A 21,440-nucleotide genomic window follows, 5' to 3' on the forward strand; every position below is an offset into this window, starting at 1 on the left:
CGTGTGTATATTTGCAATTTATGCTGTCAGCTAGGCAGAATGGGTAAACAGAAAAAAAAATCCTAGGTATCTGGTAAAAAAAATTGATTGCAAAATGATAAGTGCCTATTTTTGGTAATTCTAGATTTAATCTAAATTTTCAGAAAATTCTTGTTGAAATAATAATATTAAGCATGTTAAGCCAGCTTTCTGGTGGACTATGGTGTTATTATTATGATTTGTGCTGCTGATTTATCCAGGAGATAAGATAATGATTGTGTATTCAGGTTTAAGGCTGAAGAATCCACATGAACATCATTAAGAAAGACATGTCTCTATCTGTCTAATTATTCATTTAAATGTGTTTTTTTCTGAGTTGTGCTGAACGAATGTTGTTAAACTCGTAACTCGTAAGAGGATCGAAAAGAAGATAAAAGATCGTAATTCGATTCGTTAGAGTTACTAACATATGAAAAATAATATTCAACATATAACACAACTGGAAATAGGTTCATAAATCATTAATTGTAACTAAGTTCACAAATATTTAATACAATTAAACTATCCTATCCCAAGGAATCCTTAATACTGATTTTGAAAGTCAAGGACATGATTTTTCAATTGATGATTTCATAATTAATTCTCATGATGATGAGAGTTTTATGGTGCAACTTCGTTGTTATACTAGTTATTAATAACTCATTAGATACCAATTTAAAAATTAATTATTAATAATAAAAAATATTTTCGATACTAATAATTTTTTTAGTCTCTAAAGTAGTATATAATTTAGTCAATATAATAATTATTTATTATTTTTGTCTCTTTAATGATTTTCTTGTAGTGTTGGGTCCCAGGTCCAAATTTTTTGTGTGCAAGAGAGCAATTATGTGTGAATATAGTTAAGGGTAAATTCTCCCTCCACCTTCATACATTCTCCCTGCACCTCTATATTAATTGTGAAAAGTTGATTTTAACCTTTTTACAAATTTTAAATAATTCTAAATGAAGCATAACCTCACATTTTTTAAATAATCGTTGTTGCATCCCCACACCCTATTTCTTCCTTCCAACTACAACATTTGAAAGAGAGTATTTTCATCATTTGAGTGTAAGTGGTAGGGTTGACAAGAAGATTTGTTGTATTTGACGTTCCTTAGTGGGAAGATAATTTTTTTTAGTTTTGTAATCCATTTTTGCACATTGTTGGTTTTTTTTTTCTGGGTTTTGTATTTTTTATTTTTGTAGTTCATTGATTTCTTTTTGGGTTGTTTAATATGGATTTTTGTTGTATTAGTATAACGACATCTTTTCACCTTGCAATGATATAATTTGCATTAGTATACAACAAAAATAGATGCAAAATAGAGTAGGGAACAAGGAGAGCGTTTTGGGAGTGGCGAGATCAAAATTAATCTTAGTTACACTATCAATTAAGTAATACTTAAAATTTAATCCATGTTAAAATCATGATTCGTGTTAGTTATATCGTGAAAGATATTAATAACATTTTGAGATATCTCGAAAATAAATAACATCATCATAATTCAAACATGTGTATTATTTGATCCAAAATTTAGTTCATAAATAATATAAAATTATACAAAGAAGAAATATGGGAGGGTAAGTTTTTGTTCTATTCCCAAAAGCATAGAACTTTTATCCTCACATGGATAAAGACATGTTACCTCATAAAGGTATTGTTGGAATTAAAAAAAAAGTATGAAGGTGCATGTGCAGGAAGAAGGTATGAAGGTACAAGGAAAATTTGCCTAGTTAAGTTGGAAACATAAGAAAAGGATTGCTTCTTCCTGCACCCATATATGTTCTTCCAGCACCCACATAGTAGATATGAAATTACTTTTTTGTCCTTCAATAAATAATTAAAATGTAAAAATCCTGAACACTTTTTCTTCTATGTTCTCTCACCCGTGGCACCCCTAACCAATTTTGCACTTCCTTCACTCTATTGCACCCCTAAGGTCGCATTTGTTGTGCTTAACGAGATTTGTGATGCTTCTTGGCATAAATTCATAGGTATTGGAGTACATTTGTGATTGTATGCTTGAAGAGGTTAGTTTTTTTTTTTTTTTTGTTTCTTATCTTGCACTGTGTGGTTGAAGGTACCCATTTCGTTGTTGTGTTTTTTTTTTCACAACCTTACGCATTACGTAAGTTGGAAGGGAAATTTGAAATTGGACTGCGGAATTATTTTTTTATACAACATATACTGAATCACATAATCCATAAGCAAAATTTGGATCCGGTGTTAGCTTTCAGTTTATGTAATTTGATATATGTTATATGAAAAAAATAATTTTGCCTTACCTAATATGGTATTCAATCCTAGATCTGATTCTAGCCTCTGGATTATGTAATCTGATATGTTTTTTTTAGAATAGGTGCTTCCATATTACGTGATCCATAATGTAATATTGAATTCGAAAATGAATTTCATATTACGTAGTCCGGAGTTGATTTTTGCAAAACAAATTATGTCTTAGTAATTTTGTAATTAATTAAACTGTGCATTGTGTTGTGGAAAAACATGGATAAAGTCAACTACCATCAACCACTGTTAACACAACTCACCACCACTACAACAACCACACTTAACACAACTCACTACCACTACAACAACCACGCTTAACACAACTCACCACCACTACAACAACCATTAACGCCTTTAGCATTCACACTCTTTTCATTCAACAACCAACAACTTCAACACTACCACACCTCCACGACCAATGCCTCGTGTTTTTAATTTTTTTTTACAGAAGGGTATTTATGCAATTATGAAATTTATGGGGATGCCGGAAGAAAATATGGGTGCAAGAAGAAGCAACCTAAGAAAATGAGGATGTTTCTTCTTACACCCAATATTTTTCTTTCTGCACCCCTATATTTTTCAAAATACCCAAATTACCCTTGAAAATTTTGGGTGGTTCTAGAATAGAGGGTGTTCCGTAAGAAAAAAATGTTTCTGAAATAGGAAATCTAGAAGACAAAAAAATTCCAAAATACCTTTCCGAAACACATTTTTTGACTTGCAAAATGATAAATTCAGAATTATAAAACGTGTTATGGAAAGGGTATTCCAATATGGTTATGGAATGCCCTTTCCAGGAACATGTTACGGACTGCCCTTTACAAAATGTAACATGCATGCACTCCACCAATTTATTTTAGATTTTCCATTTTTGCAAATATTACGAATTACCCTAGAAGAAAAAAAAAACAAACTTTAGCTTTGTTCTCCGAATAACAACGTTTCCAAAATCACCCATTAACCCCCACAATGCCTCCAGAAAGCACACATGTTTGTCTACGCGCATTAAAATCATCAAAATTGCTCAAATTACTCACCGTCGCTTGCTCTGAACGGTAACAACGAAAATGGTAGAGAAGGAGACGTGCTTGGGTTCTTAAAACCTTCTAGAGTTAATTTTGTCAATTCACATTTTTTATGAGGTGCAGAAAGCAAAATATAGGAGTACAGGAAAAAGCACTCAGAAAAGGATAACCCAAAAATTCAAGAGGCCGAAAGCATTTAGTGGCCCAAAGTTAGTAGTTTGGTGGGGGCCCAAAGGAGTGGGTGCTGGGAAAACTATCTTTGATGGGTGGCACCAACTATTTGGAATGAAGGGTAACATTATCCTTTCAAAAGTTCATTTATAAGGATAAACCTTATCAACATTTTTTTTCTTCTTTTTGCATCCCACGTGGTCACAACTTTCTAACATAAGAGATGAAAAGATTTGTAAATAGATAATTGGAGTTTATGCTTCAGCTAGAGCTCTCTTAGAATGTTAAAGTCCCTTCCATTCATCACTGAAATTACACTCCAATGACACTTTGCATCGCCTTTCATAGCCATAGTTTTATGGATAACCTAGTACAACCTTTTCACCTTCTCAATCCATATGTTGTTCAGAACCCACAAACCCACATGCAACCCAGAAGCCTTTCACCCACTTCAGTTTCTCTAGGAATGTCAGAACCCCAGCTGGTTTCTTCTCAATTTTCCTCACAAAACTTCTCTCCATTTTTTCACCCTTTGGATAACTTGGGAGAGTTGAAGACTTTGAGTTCTGTGAGGGAATTGCATGCCCAGATGGTCAAAATGCCAAAAAGAGGGAACTCAGTGACAATGGATGGAAGCATGATGAGGAACTACTTGGAATTTGGAGACTTTGCGTCTGCAACAAAAGTTTTCTTTGTGGGTTTTTCAAGGAATTACCTTTTATGGAATGCTTTTCTGGAGGAGTTTGCTAGTTTTGGAGGTGACTCGCATGAGATTCTGGAGGTGTTCAAGGAATTGCATGATAAAGGAGTAGAATTTGACAGCAAAGCTCTCACTGTTGTTCTGAAAATTTGTTTGGCTTTGATGGACTTGTGGCTTGGGATGGAAGTTCATGCTTGTTTGGTTAAGAGAGGCTTCCATGTTGATGTACACTTGAGTTGTGCATTGATCAATCTCTATGAGAAGTGCTTGGGAATAGATATGGCAAATCGAGTGTTTGATGAGACCCCACTTCAAGAAGATTTCTTGTGGAATACAAGTGTTATGGCAAACTTGAGGAGTGAGAAGTGGGAGAAGGCCTTAGAGTTGTTCCGTCGAATGCAATCTGCTTCTGCCAAAGCCACTGATGGCACCATGGTCAAACTGCTGCAAGCATGTGGAAAGTTGAGAGCTCTCAACGAAGGGAAGCAGCTTCATGGGTATGTTATAAAATTTGGAAGAGTGTCAAATACTTCAATTTGCAATTCTGTAGTTAGCATGTACTCTAGGAACAATAGACTTGACCTAGCTAGAACAGTTTTTGATTCGATGGAGGATCATAACCAGGCATCTTGGAACTCAATAATTTCGAGTTATGCAGCCAATGGCCGTTTGAATGGTGCGTGGGATATCTTCCAAAAAATGCAGTCTTCCAGCATCAAACCAGATATTATAACTTGGAATTCTATTTTGTCTGGCCATCTTCTTCAGGGATCATATGAAATGGTTCTCACCAATTTCCGGAGCCTGCAAAATGGCAATTTCAAGCCAGATTCATGTTCAATAACTAGTGCTCTGCAAGCAGTTATTGAATTGGGTTGCTTTAATCTAGGGAAAGAAATCCATGGCTACATAATGAGAAGTAACCTTGACTATGATGCCTATGTTTGTACTTCTTTAGTGGATATGTATATTAAGAATATTTCCTTAGATAAAGCTGAAGCTGTGTTTCATTATTCCAAGAACAAAAATATTTGTGCTTGGAATTCATTGATATCAGGTTACACCTACAAGGGCATGTTTAACAATGCGGAAAATCTATTGAACCAGATGGAGGGGGAAGGGATAAAACCTGATTTGGTGACATGGAATAGTTTGATTTCAGGTTATTCAATGTGGGGCCACAGAGAGGAAGCTTTGGCCTTGATGAAAAGGATCAAGAGTTTGGGATTAACTCCTAATGTGGTGTCCTGGACTGCTATGATATCAGGTTGCTGTCAAAATAACAACTTCATGGATGCCCTGCAGTTTTTCAGCCAAATGCAAGAAGAAAATGTAAAACCTAACTCTACCACCATTTGCAGCTTACTCCGTGCATGTGCGGGTCCGTCACTGCTAAAGAAAGGTGAGGAGTTACACTGCTTTTGTATGAGACATGGATTTGTGGATGACATATATGTGGCCACAGCCCTTATTGACATGTATAGTAAGGGAGGAAAACTAAGAGTAGCCCATGAGGTTTTCAGGAAAATACAGGAGAAAACACTACCATGTTGGAATTGCATGATGATGGGATATGCTACTTATGGCCGTGGTGAAGAGGTATTCACTCTTTTTGACAGCATGTGCAAAACAGGTATCATACCTGATGCTATAACCTTCACCATTCTTCTATCTGGCTGCAAGAATTCAGGTTTAGTTATGGAAGGGTGGAAGCACTTTGACAGCATGAAGAGGTACAATATTACTCCAACTATTGAGCATTACTCTTGCATGGTAGATCTTCTTGGAAAAGCTGGCTTTCTTGATGAAGCTTTGGATTTCATCCACGCCATGCCACATAAGGCAGATGCTAGTATTTGGGGTGCTCTTCTTTCAGCATGCAGAATTCACAAAGATGTTAAGATAGCAGAGGTTGCAGCAAGGAATCTTTTCAGGTTGGAACCATATAACTCTGCTAACTATGTATTGATGATGAACATATATTCCAGTTTTGATAGATGGGGGGACGTAGAGCGTCTTAAAGACTCAATGACTGCCATGGGAGTGAAAATTCCAAATGTTTGGAGTTGGACACAAGTTAGGCAAACTATTCATGTGTTCTCCACAGAAGGGGAATCACATCCACAAGAAGGAGAAATATATTTTGAGTTATATCAATTAGTCTCTGAGATAAGAAAGCTGGGATATGTACCTGATACACATTGTGTACTTCAGAACATTGATGAGAAGGAGAAGGAAAAGGTTCTGCTCAGTCACACAGAGAAGTTGGCAATGACATATGGACTGATGAGCATTAAGGATGGATCTCCCATCAGGGTAGTGAAGAACACAAGAATTTGTCAAGACTGTCACACAGCAGCAAAGTACATTTCTCTGGCTCGAAACCGTGAGATTTTCCTCAGAGACGGTGGCCGTTTCCACCATTTCATGAATGGAGAATGCTCATGCAATGATCGTTGGTAATTAGATACACAACCAAAAGCATGAAGCATTTTCTTCTCTAGCTATTATGCTCTTGTATATCAGCACAGGGAGTATGCGCATGAAGGGAACTTTGTGCTAAATTAACGAATGACTAAGTTACTTGGGGATCACTGAATGCCCTTTATGCAAGCTGCAATCTTCACCTGAAATAGTTTCTTTTTTGCAAGCCACAGTATGAAAAGAGTTAGAAGAACAGATACATTACAATGTGATGAAAAATACCATGCAAGTTACTGAACAGTGACACAACATGCGCCTGGTATGATGATAAATTTCTGAGCCTTGTGTACTTCTCCAACAAATTATTGTTCTACCAGGATTCACCATTTGCAAGAGTAGCATCTGTTGGCTTCATCAGCATATGAAAAAAAGTCGAGATTGTTTATGAAATATATTTTTCAAATTCAAACAACTTACAATCCATTTTGACACAAAACAATCTTGTCTTACATAGAATATCTTGTGTATTATTACATCATTTTAATTCACATCCTCTTCTCCATCTTTCACATAAAGTTCGATATCAGAAACACTATTTTATTCGAGTGCACCAGTAAATAATATATATGCAGGAAATTTTCAGAGCAGATTATGGCATAAATTTTTCAGACTTGCTCAAGTTAGTCACTGAAAATTGAGTGTGGAATCAAGTTTGAGTAGTGTGTATAAATAATAAAAGATAATCATCAACGTCCACACACATGTAATTTTCAACAAATTTCAGTCAATAATAATAAAATATATTGAAAATTGTTAATATTATTTCTTTTGGGTGGCGGATAAGAGTGATAAGAAAAAACAAGAAGCAAAAGTAGAGATAAAATATGGTATGTGTGATAATGAAAAGGAAGAGATAAAAGATAAGAAGAAAAAGGGAATATATATATATATATATTTCCTTCTTATATTTAATTTTGTAACCACAAATTTTATCATTAAGTGATTCAATTTGAAATCATAAATATAATGCAAAAGGTGAGAGAAGAAGGGGAAAATGAACACTTGATGGCTAATGTACCGACAAAACATTTTTCTTAAAAAAGTTGCATGTGTGTTAAGGTTAATGCAAACCATAGATTGCCACTGGTTTAAATGTTTCCATCTACTCAATCACCACCTAAAAAACTGATACACGTTTCGTTATCTATGTAAACTTTTTTTTTCTTTCTTTGAGGAATCTTTGAAAACCTTATTACCCTTTTTTTTCCTATTTTTGTAATACATAGTCAATGGAAGGGAAAAATAAGTCATCAACATTTACTCAATTGAATAATTGAAGTACCATAACAGAAGAAATATTACATACCAAACAGCAGATCTAGAACAGAAGATAAATTATTAAAGGAAACATTGTCAATCTTAAAAAAGAAAACAAAGAATCAAACCAAGATGTGACATCAACACCATAATTTGTGTCTTTTATGCTACAAATAGATAAATAGATTGAGTTGTACAGTTATACTAGCAGTTAACCATGGATTAATGTTTTTGCCAACTACTTCTATGACACTTTAATCTGCAGAATTTGTCTCTTAGCTCAATACAACACCCTATCTTCCATAAGTGGTTATGAAATTCACAACTATTCTGCTCTCTCTTTTTCTACTAAAGCCACATCAATTATGCAATCTACTGCTATTAACCACTGTTACTTCACCACCATAAACAGTGACTTCAGCATTAAAATACCTTCCTAAATTCCTCCACCCCCTCCCTACCCAACAGAAAACATCTAGAGTATTGATTGGTTGTGTCTTACCTCATCCTCAAGGTTCAGGCACAACACTTATAAATGTGATTCAGTTAAACTTCACAGGGTATTTAATGCTATATCATCTCATGAAGAAAGTGACATTCATAAATAATTGTACCAATACATGCAAACATGAGAAAAAAGTACCAACAGAATTCATTTCCTTGCAAAATTCAATCATTTTTCTCCACAGTTTTCAGATATGATTGAATTTTATTTCAACTCTTTAATCCTTTTTATGCGTGCCCTGTATGCTCATGTAAGATTAGAGAAGCCTACTTGATCCACCTATTGCTTTAAACCCTTTTTCTTATAAATAGCATTTTTCTAGCCCATAAAGTGCAAATTTTAAGTTGAATTGGAAAGCACTTGCAATGAATAAACAGTAGATCTTTGAAGTTGCTCAAAGCAAGGTGCATGACCCTAAAGGTTATTTTAGAAGGTCCTCAAAGTAAGGATACATGATACCGAGAGAGAGCAAGAAGCACAAACGACTTGATTGATTGTCAAAACAGAGTCCTGAACAGGGAGAAGGTGGAAAAGATAACTTACAAAAGCTACACTACTTGGAAGAAAATAACAAGGCAGTATCCACTATTTGGAATTCTCTTGTGCCAGCACAGAAATCTGGCAAAAGTTGCAACTAAACATGAAATTGAAAGACTGCAGAAACTGGTTTGGTCCCAACAAAAATATTTACAGACAACTGTAGCAACAAACCACCATTCACAAAATCCAGGAAGAAAAGAGCAGGTAAAAAAGTTTCCCCACCCATCCCCATCTGCTCATGAGGCCCAGAATCTCTTCTTACAAAACTTTTGAGGGATGGTAAGGGAATTGTATCCAAGATACAGAGGAAAAAACTTCCAAAACTTCTGAGAACATGGAAGGAATACTCCAACCATGTTCACACTGGAACTAGGATCAGAGAGCAATGGATCCATGAACCAACTTCATTCTCCCCTAGACATGCTTAATGGTTGATGGGATCGGTTCGGCCTTGGACTGCCATCCTCTCTGAGACATCAGCCAGAGAGCTTAGGTTGCACCTGATCAAAGCCTCCACAAAGTAACAAGTTTCATCCTTGGTGTTCCCATCAGGCACATCCACCACAAATGATTCAATCACCATTGTTCCAGGTCTCCCCTCAATCACCTCAGGATGAACTGTTATTATGGAAGAATAGTTCTGCAAATTCCACATAACATGATTATTACAACTGGTAATATAGCTACCATATTCATCTCTTAGTGTCAACATAACAGCATAGGAAATGAAGTGACAAACTTAATTGTTTAGCTTCTCCTGAGTGCACATCATCCAAACTCAAACAAATAATGGCATTTCATCTTGGTAACCATTGCTTACATCTCAGAGACTAAAACTGGCCAAAATTATCACAATGAAATATTCCTTTTGATTAAAGAACTGCAAGTTAAACTGGGTAAACAAGGCTGAAATGATTAAAAAATATACCATAAACAGAGTGAATACACAGAACAAACAGGAGACTCTGGAATCACAATTCTTTCAACTATTTTCTTACATGACAGGAGAACTTGTCAAAGACTTGTTTTTCATATAGAAAAAATATATATAATTATTAAAGAAAAAAGTGGGATCCTCAAAAATTATACTACCCAGTTCATTACTCAAAAGAAAAAGAAATTAAGGAACAAAAAAGGATCATACCCTCAGCCTATGGTCACCTCCAACAATCCTGATGCCAAGAATGTGCTCCTCATCATCAAGTTGTTCCAACCTCTCAGTACTTGTTGTGGCTGGAAGCCCAGATTTGACATTCACTTCTCTGACACTTCCAATGCCAAGGTCCCCTTGCATGATACATCTGCTAACAAATGGCTTATATTTCTGGGGTTGATCAAATCTTCTAACCAGCGACCACACCTGAGAAGGGAATCAAAGAACCAAGTCAGTCAATATTTTTTTTCCGCTAAAATCCACCAAATAACAAAACATGCCATCACAGATACATTTCATCACACTGAACCTTCATCAGAAGTCCATAAAAAGAATTAAATTGGTTGATAATCTGGTAAAAGTTAAGAATGTTACACATTACTTGATGAACTGAAAACAAGTCTGCAAAAAAACAAAGAATTAAAGGGCAAAGATCTCTCTTCAGCTGCTGAGTAAAATTCACAATCCAAAATTTTCAAATTTCCTTCTTTTTCCACTTACACCCTCTATTAACCATTCGCAAAACTTGACAAACAAATCCACTCACACAAAAGAAAAACCTCCAATTAGGTTACTGTGTTTTTTTATCTTCAGAAATAAAGTGACAGAAAAACCTCAAACAGAACCTCCTAATAAAATGATGACTACCCTTCTCCCAAAAGGCTTATCCAAAACACAAGGTTTTAAATAGCCGCAATTTCAGCACTGGTGTCATGGCTTTTGGAGTCACTACAACAGCATTGTGACTGAAATTGCGGCTGACACTGCAGTGTCAAGGTTTTTGGAGTTATTTTGGATCCCAACCAGAATTTTTTAATTCACCACAACAGCATCATCGTTACAATTTCGGAAGCAGCAAAATTAGTTGTCCACAATTTTCCACAACAAGGAAGGTGACAAAGCAGCACCAGCAACTACAATTTAAAACTAGCGTCATGAGATGAAAAATCCAATTGTTCTGTAAACCTTGACAAACAAATCCACACACACTAAAAAAGACACAATCTTCAAAAATTAAACATGATTGGAAAAACTCAACCAAGACCAGATTTGAGGAAGATTACCCTTCACCAAAAACTGATTTTACAACCAAAATAGAAGGTTTTAAAAACACTACAAATTCGGCCACATCTCGACTGCAATTATGATCAATACTGCAGCATCAAGGTTTTTGGAGATATTGCAACCACATGCAACTACAATGATGTCACTGCATCAAGATTTTTGAGATATGGCAACCACATGCAACTATAATTCCAGTCTATGCCACAGCATCAAGATTCTTGAAATCACTGCAACTCCATCACCCAATGCAATTGCTGCAGCATTGGTCATATTTTTCACAACAGCAAAGATGGTGACAAAGCGGCACTGACAACTGTTTTCAAAATCTTGCCAAAATCAAACAAAAAACTCACATCTCATGAGCTGAAAAATCCAACTCATAGAAGACTTGACAAAGAAATGCTCAAAACAAAACAAAAATCAATTAAATTAGTATGACAGATAAAACTCAAGGAAAACCTCCCAGTAAAATGAAAATACCCTTCACAAAAGCTTATTTCATAACCAAAATAAAGGGTTTTAGAAAACTTCAATTTTGGCTGCAACTTAATTTTTTTTTTAAATCACTGCATGGCAGTAACTTCTTGCAGGAGTCACTGCAACTGCATCACAACTGCAATTGCATCTTGACCACAGTCAGTTTTTGAAGAGGCTACAACTCATCGCAACTGCAATTGTGATCATATGCAACTTGAACTGCAATTTAAAATCTTGTCAAAACCCAAAAGAAAAACCAGCAACTCCAGGACTGAAAATCCAACTTTGACAAACCCAAAATCTAGAACAACCAGTTAAACACCCATCTGCAAGAAAAAAGACAAAAAGAAAAGAAAACACACCCAGATAAGTATACAAAATTAGAAACTCAGAGAAAACATCCCAAAACAAGCACAACTTCACAGATCTCCAAAAAAGAAAAAGAAAAAAGAAGAAAGAAAAAGGAAAGAAACTCATCCCACCCCATCAAGCAAATCAGACCTACCAACCAAACACACCCAATTTACAACACAATCCGTCCAACAAGGAAAGGTGGAAAAGGCTAACTAACAAGGTGAACAGGGGCTTTGATGTGTTTAACAAGAGCAGAAGTGCACTGGTTTTCCCTTGGTTCATGTCTGTGATGCCTCCTTATGTACTGTGCCTCAAGAGCACCGCGAGAATCCCCGTTCATCATCTTCTTCCTATCAATATCTCTCTAAACTCACTCAACTTTCTCTCTCTAACTTCTCTTGATGCTTGCTGTTTGTGTTTCTTTTTTCTCTCACCCTTCTGCCTATAACATAGGTGAGAGGCAACAAGTGGGGTGGGGGAGGGATAAGCTTAAGCTTAGGCTGTACAGAGAGATAGAGAGAGAAGAGTTGGTGTAATAAAGTGTCAACCTTAGCTTAGCTTGGCAGTACATCAAAAATCCATGAATCCACCGACAATGTTTTATTATATTGTTTTTCTTCAACAATGCTTGGCACACATCAATATCAAACATTAAGCATATTATGAGTGGGTCTTATTACTTTATTTATCTCATGTTCTTCATACTCTTCTTCTTTGCCCCATTATTATTACCTCTTTAAACATCCAAAGACAAAACAAATCCTGCTTCACATTACAGACCTAAACTCTTCATGCTTCATTCATAATTTTTTACCTTACTAGCTGTAAAAATACTTGTGTTTGAAACACTGTTTCATCATCTTGTAAAACACTACCTATGTTATTATTATATGTAATAGTTTATTAATAGATATGTACAAAAAAAAAAAAGTATAAAAAGTATACTCTCTAACCTAATTTTTTGCTACTGGTTAAAATTTATTTAAAAACTGTAAATTTAAGAAAGAAGATATGTGACTCATCAAAAAAGAAATGAGTTAAAGGGTTTTTCATTAATAAGGTATTTATTATGAAAGGTTATGTTTTCAAACTATGAAATTAGTACTTAAAGGTTAACAGAAAAAATAGAATTCAAAGCAACAAGATTAATGTTGTGATGTATTTTAAAATAATATAATGATGGAATGTTTAATATATATATACATAGTATCATAATCGATATAAGAGATAGGGTTAATGAAGAACTTTGGTTCAGTATTCGGTTTTGATTGGTTAGAAAACTCGGTTTTCATTGGTGAGAAAATTGGAAGGGAAGAAGAGAAATTACGGGTGCAGACAAGTCTCCAATTATATAGCTTCTTCGGTCTGAGTTACAACCAATCCGGTTTTGTATTTGGTATGAGTTAAAGTCAAACGACAAAACCGATTGACTCAATTTTCAAAAAAAATTCTGCAATTTGACAATGGTTAATGTCAATCGGATTAACTTTCAATGTACACTATTTAAATATTTGAAAATCGTATTTTTTTTTAAGTTTTTTCGGATTAGTTAAGTTCTCTGGGTTTTATTTATTTTAGTATCATTAAATATTTTTAAATGAAAATTTTCAGACTATACATCACTATAGAACATGACATCTCAATTATCAGTAATAAAAAAATTTAATTTTTAAATCAATTTTTAAAATATAATTATTTCATAAAAATAATTTAATATTTTTTATTTACCTTTGAAACACTTTTATATTTATTTTAAAATAAATAATGTATATATATATCAATTTAATTTTAATTTTATTATAAATTTGATAACAATTATTTAATTTATCATTATTAAAAATATTTTTTATCCGCAAATATATTATTATTTATAGTGTAATTAATATTATCTTAATCCTTACTATTATATATATATATATATATATTTATATTTGTGTGTATAAAAGGTTGGGTAATGATCAGGAGGAGGAATAAATACATCAAATAAAACAATGTTACAGCTGGAAAGAATACAAGTATAAACAAGAATTAACAATTATAAAATTCATATAAAAAAATTGTGCAATAGAACACAAATTTGTGTTTAAAATATTAATTTTTTGTTCTATTCCATTCTTAAAATAACTTTCTTGTACCTAGTATTTCTATTTTTATTATAATAATAATAATGAAATAAAATTAGTAATATTTCTTTTCATTGTATATTAAATATTTAAAAAATATTTTTTACTTTATTTTTTAATCAAACAAATCTTTGATTGTATTTTTAGTTATTTTTTTCTCTCACATTTCTTATATATATATATATTTATATATTATAATATTATAAATTAATAAAAAATATTTTAGCATTATTTTTATATAAATATTTTAATAATTTCACTACACAAACATACCATCTACTATTGATCGGTCATTAGATAATTTAATATTTAAGTCAAAATATTGGATGCTAGAACCTGTGAATTAATTGTTTATATTTAAGTTTTAAAATAATTATATCTAGGTTTCATATAATATATATTACAGGAACATAGGTTGGTTTCTAATTTTGTTCTGTGAGGGTAAAATTAAAAATCATATATTTCTTAATCACTTATATAGTTAGTGTATTTTTAAATATTAAAATTATATAGGAGGTCATTTGGATTTAGTATGATGATTAGACTTTGTGATCATTTAAATGTTCTGTCAGATGTATGAATATGTTTAATATACACAAAATTGAAAAAATATCAACTGGTATAAGTTAAATGTCTACCAATACATAATTCTTTATTTTTTATCATAAGTAAAAAAATTATATATTAGATTAATAAAATAGTTATTAGTAAAATATTAATATAAATGTAATCTATATAAACAGTGTAAGTTAAATTATTTTAGTCTTAAATAGTTGCTCTATATTTTATTCAATAAATAATATTTAACTAACAAATTTTGAGTATAAATATTGAGCATTTTAAAAAAAATTATTTTCTAATATATATATTTTCTCAAATAATGCTTAATCAAGTCAATATTTTATATATTTTAACTAGTTAATTAGATAATTTTTATGGTGAAATAAAAGGAAAAACTGTTTTTTATATATTAAGTTACTAAATATTACAATCATTAATTGAAATTATAATATTCTATTATTTCAATTGAAATTAGAAGAGTTTATTAGTTAAAAATCTTATTATATATTTACATATTTTAAATAACATAATATGAAAATTAAAGTTATTAAATTTTAATTTTTATAAAATAATATTAATATTCTATACATATAATATCAAATAAAAAATAGAAATGATATGATGAATTGTCTCATTTCACTTGTAACCTAGACCAAATAAGTTAGATAAACTAATAAAGCTTATATGAAATGAGTTAGATAAACTAATAAACTAAATATATTATCTTAGTATCACTAATTTGATGTCATCTTACACATAAATATGTTAACTACCTCTTGATTAATTTTGTCAACAAAATAACACTTAAAATAAGTAAATATTCTTTACACACTATAGAAAAGAAAAAGAAATTCATCATTATTTTAAAAGTAACAATAAAAATCACTTTATGCTTCTTAATCATAAAGTTTGGTAGAAATCTAATTATGGTATCCCTGTGGGTGACAAAGTTTGATAGAGACCTAATTATAGTTTGGGAAAAACCTAATTTTTTTTTATCTATATGGTTGAGACCATGTTAATGTTAATTTGTGCTTGGAAAAAAAATGATGTTTTCTTTTTACTTTCAAATGAAAGGATGTTGAGTGTTAACCAACACTTTCTAATTTTAAAGTAGGTTTGATTGAGTTATTCCTTAACTTTATATCTTAATTTAATTGTTAAGAAATATAAAAATGTGAAGATAATAATAACTTGACCATCTTTCAACATAAATAAACCTGAACATGTGTCACCATTTGAGTTGCAACTTGAAAAAAGTGGAAAACTTTCTCAATATTATTTTATTATTATTATTTGTACTTTAAGGGGTAACAAAATGGTAAGAAATTAGCATCATTGTAATTCTTGAACAGTCAATTTATTCTAACGTCGTGAGACACACAAAGAAAGAAATAAAGAGACAAGACAGATAGAGAGTCAAATCATTGAGATCAATTTCTTATATTTGCTCATAATTATAGAAGCCTAACTTCAGTTTTTAACGATCCAACATGGAGACTCATGACTCTATTATCAGCCGTGGTCTCAAAATGGTTCCTCTATATGCATCGTTGCCAAAAGATTTTGACATTTTCTTCAATGATCTCTCTCATGAAGTTACTCCCATTGAAGACAATCCTTTAATCATAAGGAAGGTTGATTAGATTGGCTTGGTAAGGCTAGTATTGTTATCTCTTTAAAGTCCTCGATAATGTCCTTGTGCTTGTTGAGACCAATTTCCTTCAAACATGGGCATAAAAGATTCACATACAATTTTGATATCATCTTATTTTCAATCTGCGTGTAAGTTGGCACAACAAGTGTTTAATCCTTTAGATAAAGTTAGAATCATTATATGGGATGGTCTATATTTAATCTCCTTCTAGTAAAAGTCAAATATGCAAAAGAAACATTTAACATATGAAACATAAAAGTTATGTAGAGTTGAATCTCCTCGATATTTCAAATAATGAAAACTTGAGTAAGTGATTCCAAATACAAATTCATAAGATGAGGATAAACAACTTTAGAGTGAAAAACAAAGAACAAGAACTTATAAGAAATGAGATGAAAATGAACATCATAACAATACACTAGTACAAAATATGAATTTAACAACTCCGTATAAAGACGGTTCGTAAAGCACAGTCGTTGTAAAAGAGGCGGTGGCATTTTTGCAGTTTTTCGCAAAATTTCTCTATTTTTAACAATAGTTCCCGCCTAAACTGTCGTTATATGTCTATTTTTGTGTAAACTGCGATGATTACTTGTTGAATCGTTGTTATATATGTGCTCTTGGGACTTTTTTTTGCGTGAGCTCTTCACTTTCACTCTCTCCACTCACTTCATCTTCTTCCTCTTACTCTTTTGACCTTCCTCACTCTCACTTATTCGCTCACTCCCTTCACCTACACCTTCACCTTCATCGCATGTCCTGCCTCCCCATCACACACAACCCCATCGCACCATGCCTTCGCCCTCAAACCAAACGTCCCTACGCCATGCCAGCGTTGCTCCGTCAAGCGCCCTCAAACCCTAAACCCTGCATTGCGCGACCAACCCTAAGGTTGTGCCTTCCTCCCTCCTCCTTCCCTCCCTCAAACCCGCTCTCTACACTGAAGGACATTATTCTCGCGTCGCGTTGTTGGTCCTCCGCGGCACTGGTCCTTTGCAACGCTAGTCCTCCGCGGCTCTAGTTCTGCTTCGTCGTGTTCCATCTGGGAACCGTCTTTAAAAAGCAACGACAGTTCCTCACTAGAACCATCTTTAAAAATGTATTTAAAAAAAATTATTTGTTTGGCAAAATAATGACAGTTTTTAACATTTGTCGTTAATGTGGTTTTATAACGACGGTTCTAAAACTGTCGTTATAAACAACTGAGTTATAATGACACCCGCATAACGAGAGTTCGGGAACCGTCTTTTAATGACCTTTTTCACCGTCGTTAATGAACTTTTTTGTGAGATAAAAACTTTAATTGAATAGAAATAAAGAGACAAAGAGGGACTCAAAATTACAAGAACAAATCTTAAAAGAGAAAGTGGATAAAAAACTTAGAATATGGAAGCAATGACGTGTCACTAGAGAAACATTTCCTCCTCCAAGATAAACATCAAAAGATGAATTGTCGCTTGAATCCTAGGAATCAAGATAAGACTTTAAAGAAATTTGATTACTCTTACAGGAGCAACGAGAATTTCTCCAATTTTCATATAACTGAGTGTTTTGTACAATGGAAGGGATCATTATATATAGTCACTTAAGACCAAGCTTTAGTCAAAATTTTACAAGAATAAAAGTGGGAAATTCAAATATAAATTTTAAATATAGATTTAGATCAAATGTTAGGATTAATTTTGTATTTCTCATGCTTGTGTAACATTTTTCATACTAGTTATTGTAGGTGACATCAATTGCCTTGTAGTAGAAACCAAGTGGGTCAACTCACAATCAAATTGTGATGTTTGGACTACTACACTCTTAAGTGTTAAGGTCATAAGTTTTATTCCCAAGAAAAATGGTAAAAACTATGATTTTTTGTTAGTGTTGCATTTATGTTTAGGTCACATTTGTTTAAATGTGACAATTTCTTATTATCATTACTATTATTATTAATTATTATTACTTTTATTATTATTAATAATACTATTGATATTAATTATTATTATTATTAATATTATTGATATTAATTATTATTATTATTATTAATACTATTGATATTAATTATTATTATTATTAATACTATTGATATTAATTATTATTATTATTATTAATACTATTGATATTAATTATTATTATTAAATATGATTTAAAATTCTCAAAAGTTAATTGTCACATTTTTTATTATTTTAGGTTACATTATTTTTTATGTTGTTTATTCATTTTTAAAAGACCATGCCATCAAACTGTGGCTTAAATATTTCTAACCCAAAAAATAAGATTTATAGTAACAAGTGTTATAATTTTCACTTTTAAGTCATATTTATGATGTTTTTAGCTACAGAGTTTTATTGTTTAACTAATATATTCTAAATGTAACATTCACAAAAAATATGATATAAATAAATAATAATTTTATAAATAAAAATATGATATAAATAAATAACAATTTTATAAATATAGTATTTGGTAGTTTTTAAACCATTGTAAAATTTTGTCTTTTTATATTTAGCCAACCGTTATATAAATATGACCTAGTTAAAATAAAAAATGTATTTCATACATTAAACATAAGATAGAATATAAATTCAATCATACTTCTAAAAACTATCCGATCTACATGTATAACTTTTTCTTTGTATATTGTTAAAGTGGTGAATAAATGCACAAGAGTTTTCATAGATTTTCAGTTTTTCATATTAAAATTCTCAAACAACTCTTTTACATTTTTTTAAGTGGGTAAATATTTTATGTTTGGTTTGTTTTTACTTTCAGTTTGAAAAATAATTTCAACTGTTTAATTATATTTGTTAACTCTATAAACTTTGAAAATTTCATATACAAAATTTCAATACTAAAATCTTTCCATATTCCTATTTAAAGAGAGTTGTGTTTGTTTGTACTGTCACAAAATGATTTTTTTTATAAAATGAGATGTCAAGTTTGAGATGGTCTTTTAGATTATGAAGTATTTTAAATTTAAAAAAGTATGATATTAACAAATTGAATTACTGCATTTAATATTTAAAGCAAGGATAAAAAAATATGTTTTAAAATTCTTTTAGAAGAATAATAAATTAATTAAAATTTCAGTACTTGATAAAAATTATAAAAATAATGAATAACATTGTATTTAAACTCCAAAGTTTCATTAAGTTTTTAAAATAAAATAATTGAAAAAAATAGTATAGTATAGACATGGAATGAGATGAAGACATATAACTTATTATTGCAATTGGGTGTGGCCACTGTATATCCACTTGGGTGTGCAATAAATGCAATACATTATCTAGGAATAAGTTAATTTAAAGTCCATATTTTACTTTTTAAGAAAAGGCAAGAACACAGAAAAAGTGGGCTATTTTTAATGAGATTCACATTATTTGTAATTTTTTAGAATGGTTTGGTTTTGTCAGCATCCATGGAAGTTGAGTGATATGTTTATTTTGTTTTGGGAACAAGACTATTTAATATTCATGCATGTTTCTTAATGGTATATCCTGCAGCATCTTTCTTTCCAAAACATGTGTGGGTGAGATGTGTCCCTTCACAAAAAGACAAACCTGCACCAATCAATCTTTTTTTTAAATCTTTTTCATTGCATCTCATAGAACATTTTAGAAGGAAAATGATATATCATACCTCAAAATCTTTATTTTCAATTAACTAAATAACATAACACTTCTAAAACTAATTACTTTATAAAAAAATATATTTTATTTATGTTAGATTGACTTCCTAAACCATCATAACCATATATATTTTTTCAATATTTTAAATTATAATATTGTTGTCCCAATACTGTGTAACATGAAATTCAACTTTGTACAAAATAATAAAACTGAGTTTTTATACACGGCAAGAAAATCATCAAATAGAAACCAATTTTTAGAGACCAAAATAATTAGTTACAATAAAAACTAAAATAGAGACCATTTTATAAATTAAAAGAAAAATTGGTTTCTAAATTAGTTTCTATTATTTTCTATTATTGTTAAATAGTTTCTAAATTGGTATCTAATTAGCAACTAAGATTTTAACAACCAATTATTTAGTTTCTAAATTTGGTAGCAAAAATCTTGGTTGCTAATTAGATACCAATTTAGAAACTATTTAACAATAATAGAAACTAATTTAGAAACCAATTTAGAAACCAAATTTATTTTTAGTTTCTAAAATGGTCTCTAATTTTTAGTTACTATTGCAACTAATTATTTTAGTTTCTACAAATTGATTTCTATTTCATCATTTTCTTGTAGTGATCAGTGTTTTATTTTACATATCAAATCAATTTTAAGCGTGAATTATATTAAATAGTATATCATCATGTCAATAATGAATCAACATGAAATATTTTAGCATACTAATCAACATTCAAAATTTGTTTACCACGTAAAAAAAACTGATATTACTTTTACAAGAAAATCATGAAATAGAAATCAATTAATTTTAAAGATAAAAAATAATCAGTTGCTATAGCGACTAAATTAGAGATCATTTAGAGACTAAAATTTCTTTTGGTTTCTAAATTAGTTTCTATTATTGTTAAATAATGTCTAAGTTGGTATTTAATTAACTACCAAAATTTTAACTACCAATTATTTAGATTCTAAATTTGGTAGCAAAAACCTTGGTCGCTAATTAGATACCAATTTATAAACCATTTAAGAATAATAGAAACTAATTTAGAAACCAAAAATTTATTTAGTATCTAAAATGATCTCTAATTTAGTCACTATGACAACTAATTATTTTTAATCTCTAAAATTGGTTTTTATTTCATGATTTTTCTGTAGTGTATTTTCGAGATATAAAGTTTGGATTGAGGATGAAAAATAGAAAATTACATATAAGAAAAATATCTTTAACCATTATAATAATTCAAACTTTTTAGAGGGAGATGTTTTAGTTTTTTAAATTCAATTTTTTTATACATCACAATGATTTTGAAAGTGAAATTTCAATTTGTTATTTTATGTAAAATTAAAACTAAAACGATAGTTTTGTAATTTTAGTTTATGATAAAATTCCAGTCAACATTCCAACAAATATTTAGTAGAATTTTTTTTTAT

The 21,440-nt window shown here is 31.2% G+C and overlaps 2 protein-coding genes across 3 annotated transcripts; one reads left to right on the forward strand and one right to left on the reverse strand.

Moving 5' to 3' along the window:
• Window positions 1-3,603: 3,603 nt before the first annotated feature.
• On the forward strand, window positions 3,604-7,200 carry LOC137818639 (pentatricopeptide (PPR) repeat-containing protein). Its single transcript, XM_068622174.2, has one exon. The coding sequence runs from the start codon at window positions 3,830-3,832 to the stop codon at window positions 6,668-6,670; it is 2,841 nt and encodes a 946-aa protein (XP_068478275.2). The 5' UTR covers window positions 3,604-3,829; the 3' UTR covers window positions 6,671-7,200.
• Window positions 7,201-8,919: 1,719 nt separating this feature from the next.
• Window positions 8,920-12,701, reverse strand: LOC137818640 (abscisic acid receptor PYL5). 2 transcript variants are annotated; one of them, XM_068622175.1, is made up of 3 exons: window positions 12,260-12,701; window positions 10,138-10,353; window positions 8,920-9,633 (listed from the first exon to the last, which is right to left on the reverse strand). In XM_068622175.1, the coding sequence occupies exons 1-3, from the start codon at window positions 12,383-12,385 to the stop codon at window positions 9,418-9,420; spliced, it is 558 nt and encodes a 185-aa protein (XP_068478276.1). In that variant the 5' UTR covers window positions 12,386-12,701; the 3' UTR covers window positions 8,920-9,417. The 2 variants fall into 2 exon arrangements, with proteins under 2 accessions (XP_068478276.1, XP_090152410.1); XM_090296284.1 differs by having other exon boundaries at window positions 10,138-12,014; window positions 12,194-12,587.
• Between the last annotated feature and the right edge of the window lie 8,739 nt (window positions 12,702-21,440).

Source organism: Phaseolus vulgaris, chromosome 10 (genome assembly GCF_051622355.1).
Source record: "Phaseolus vulgaris cultivar YP4 chromosome 10, ASM5162235v1, whole genome shotgun sequence".
Lineage (NCBI taxonomy): Eukaryota > Viridiplantae > Streptophyta > Magnoliopsida > Fabales > Fabaceae > Phaseolus > Phaseolus vulgaris.

Excerpts from the sequence above, each read along its gene's own strand:
- LOC137818639 (XM_068622174.2), top strand. The coding sequence starts at position 3,830 with ATGACACTTTGCATCGCCTTTCATAGCCATAGTTTTATGGATAACCTA.
- LOC137818640 (XM_068622175.1), bottom strand. The coding sequence starts at position 12,385 with ATGATGAACGGGGATTCTCGCGGTGCTCTTGAGGCACAGTACATAAGG. Across the intron at positions 10,354-12,259 it reads TCAAAGCCCCTGTTCACCTT|GTGTGGTCGCTGGTTAGAAG; the intron begins GTTAGTTAGCCT and ends TTCCCTTCTCAG. Across the intron at positions 9,634-10,137 it reads GAGGTGACCATAGGCTGAGG|AACTATTCTTCCATAATAAC; the intron begins GTATGATCCTTT and ends TGGAATTTGCAG.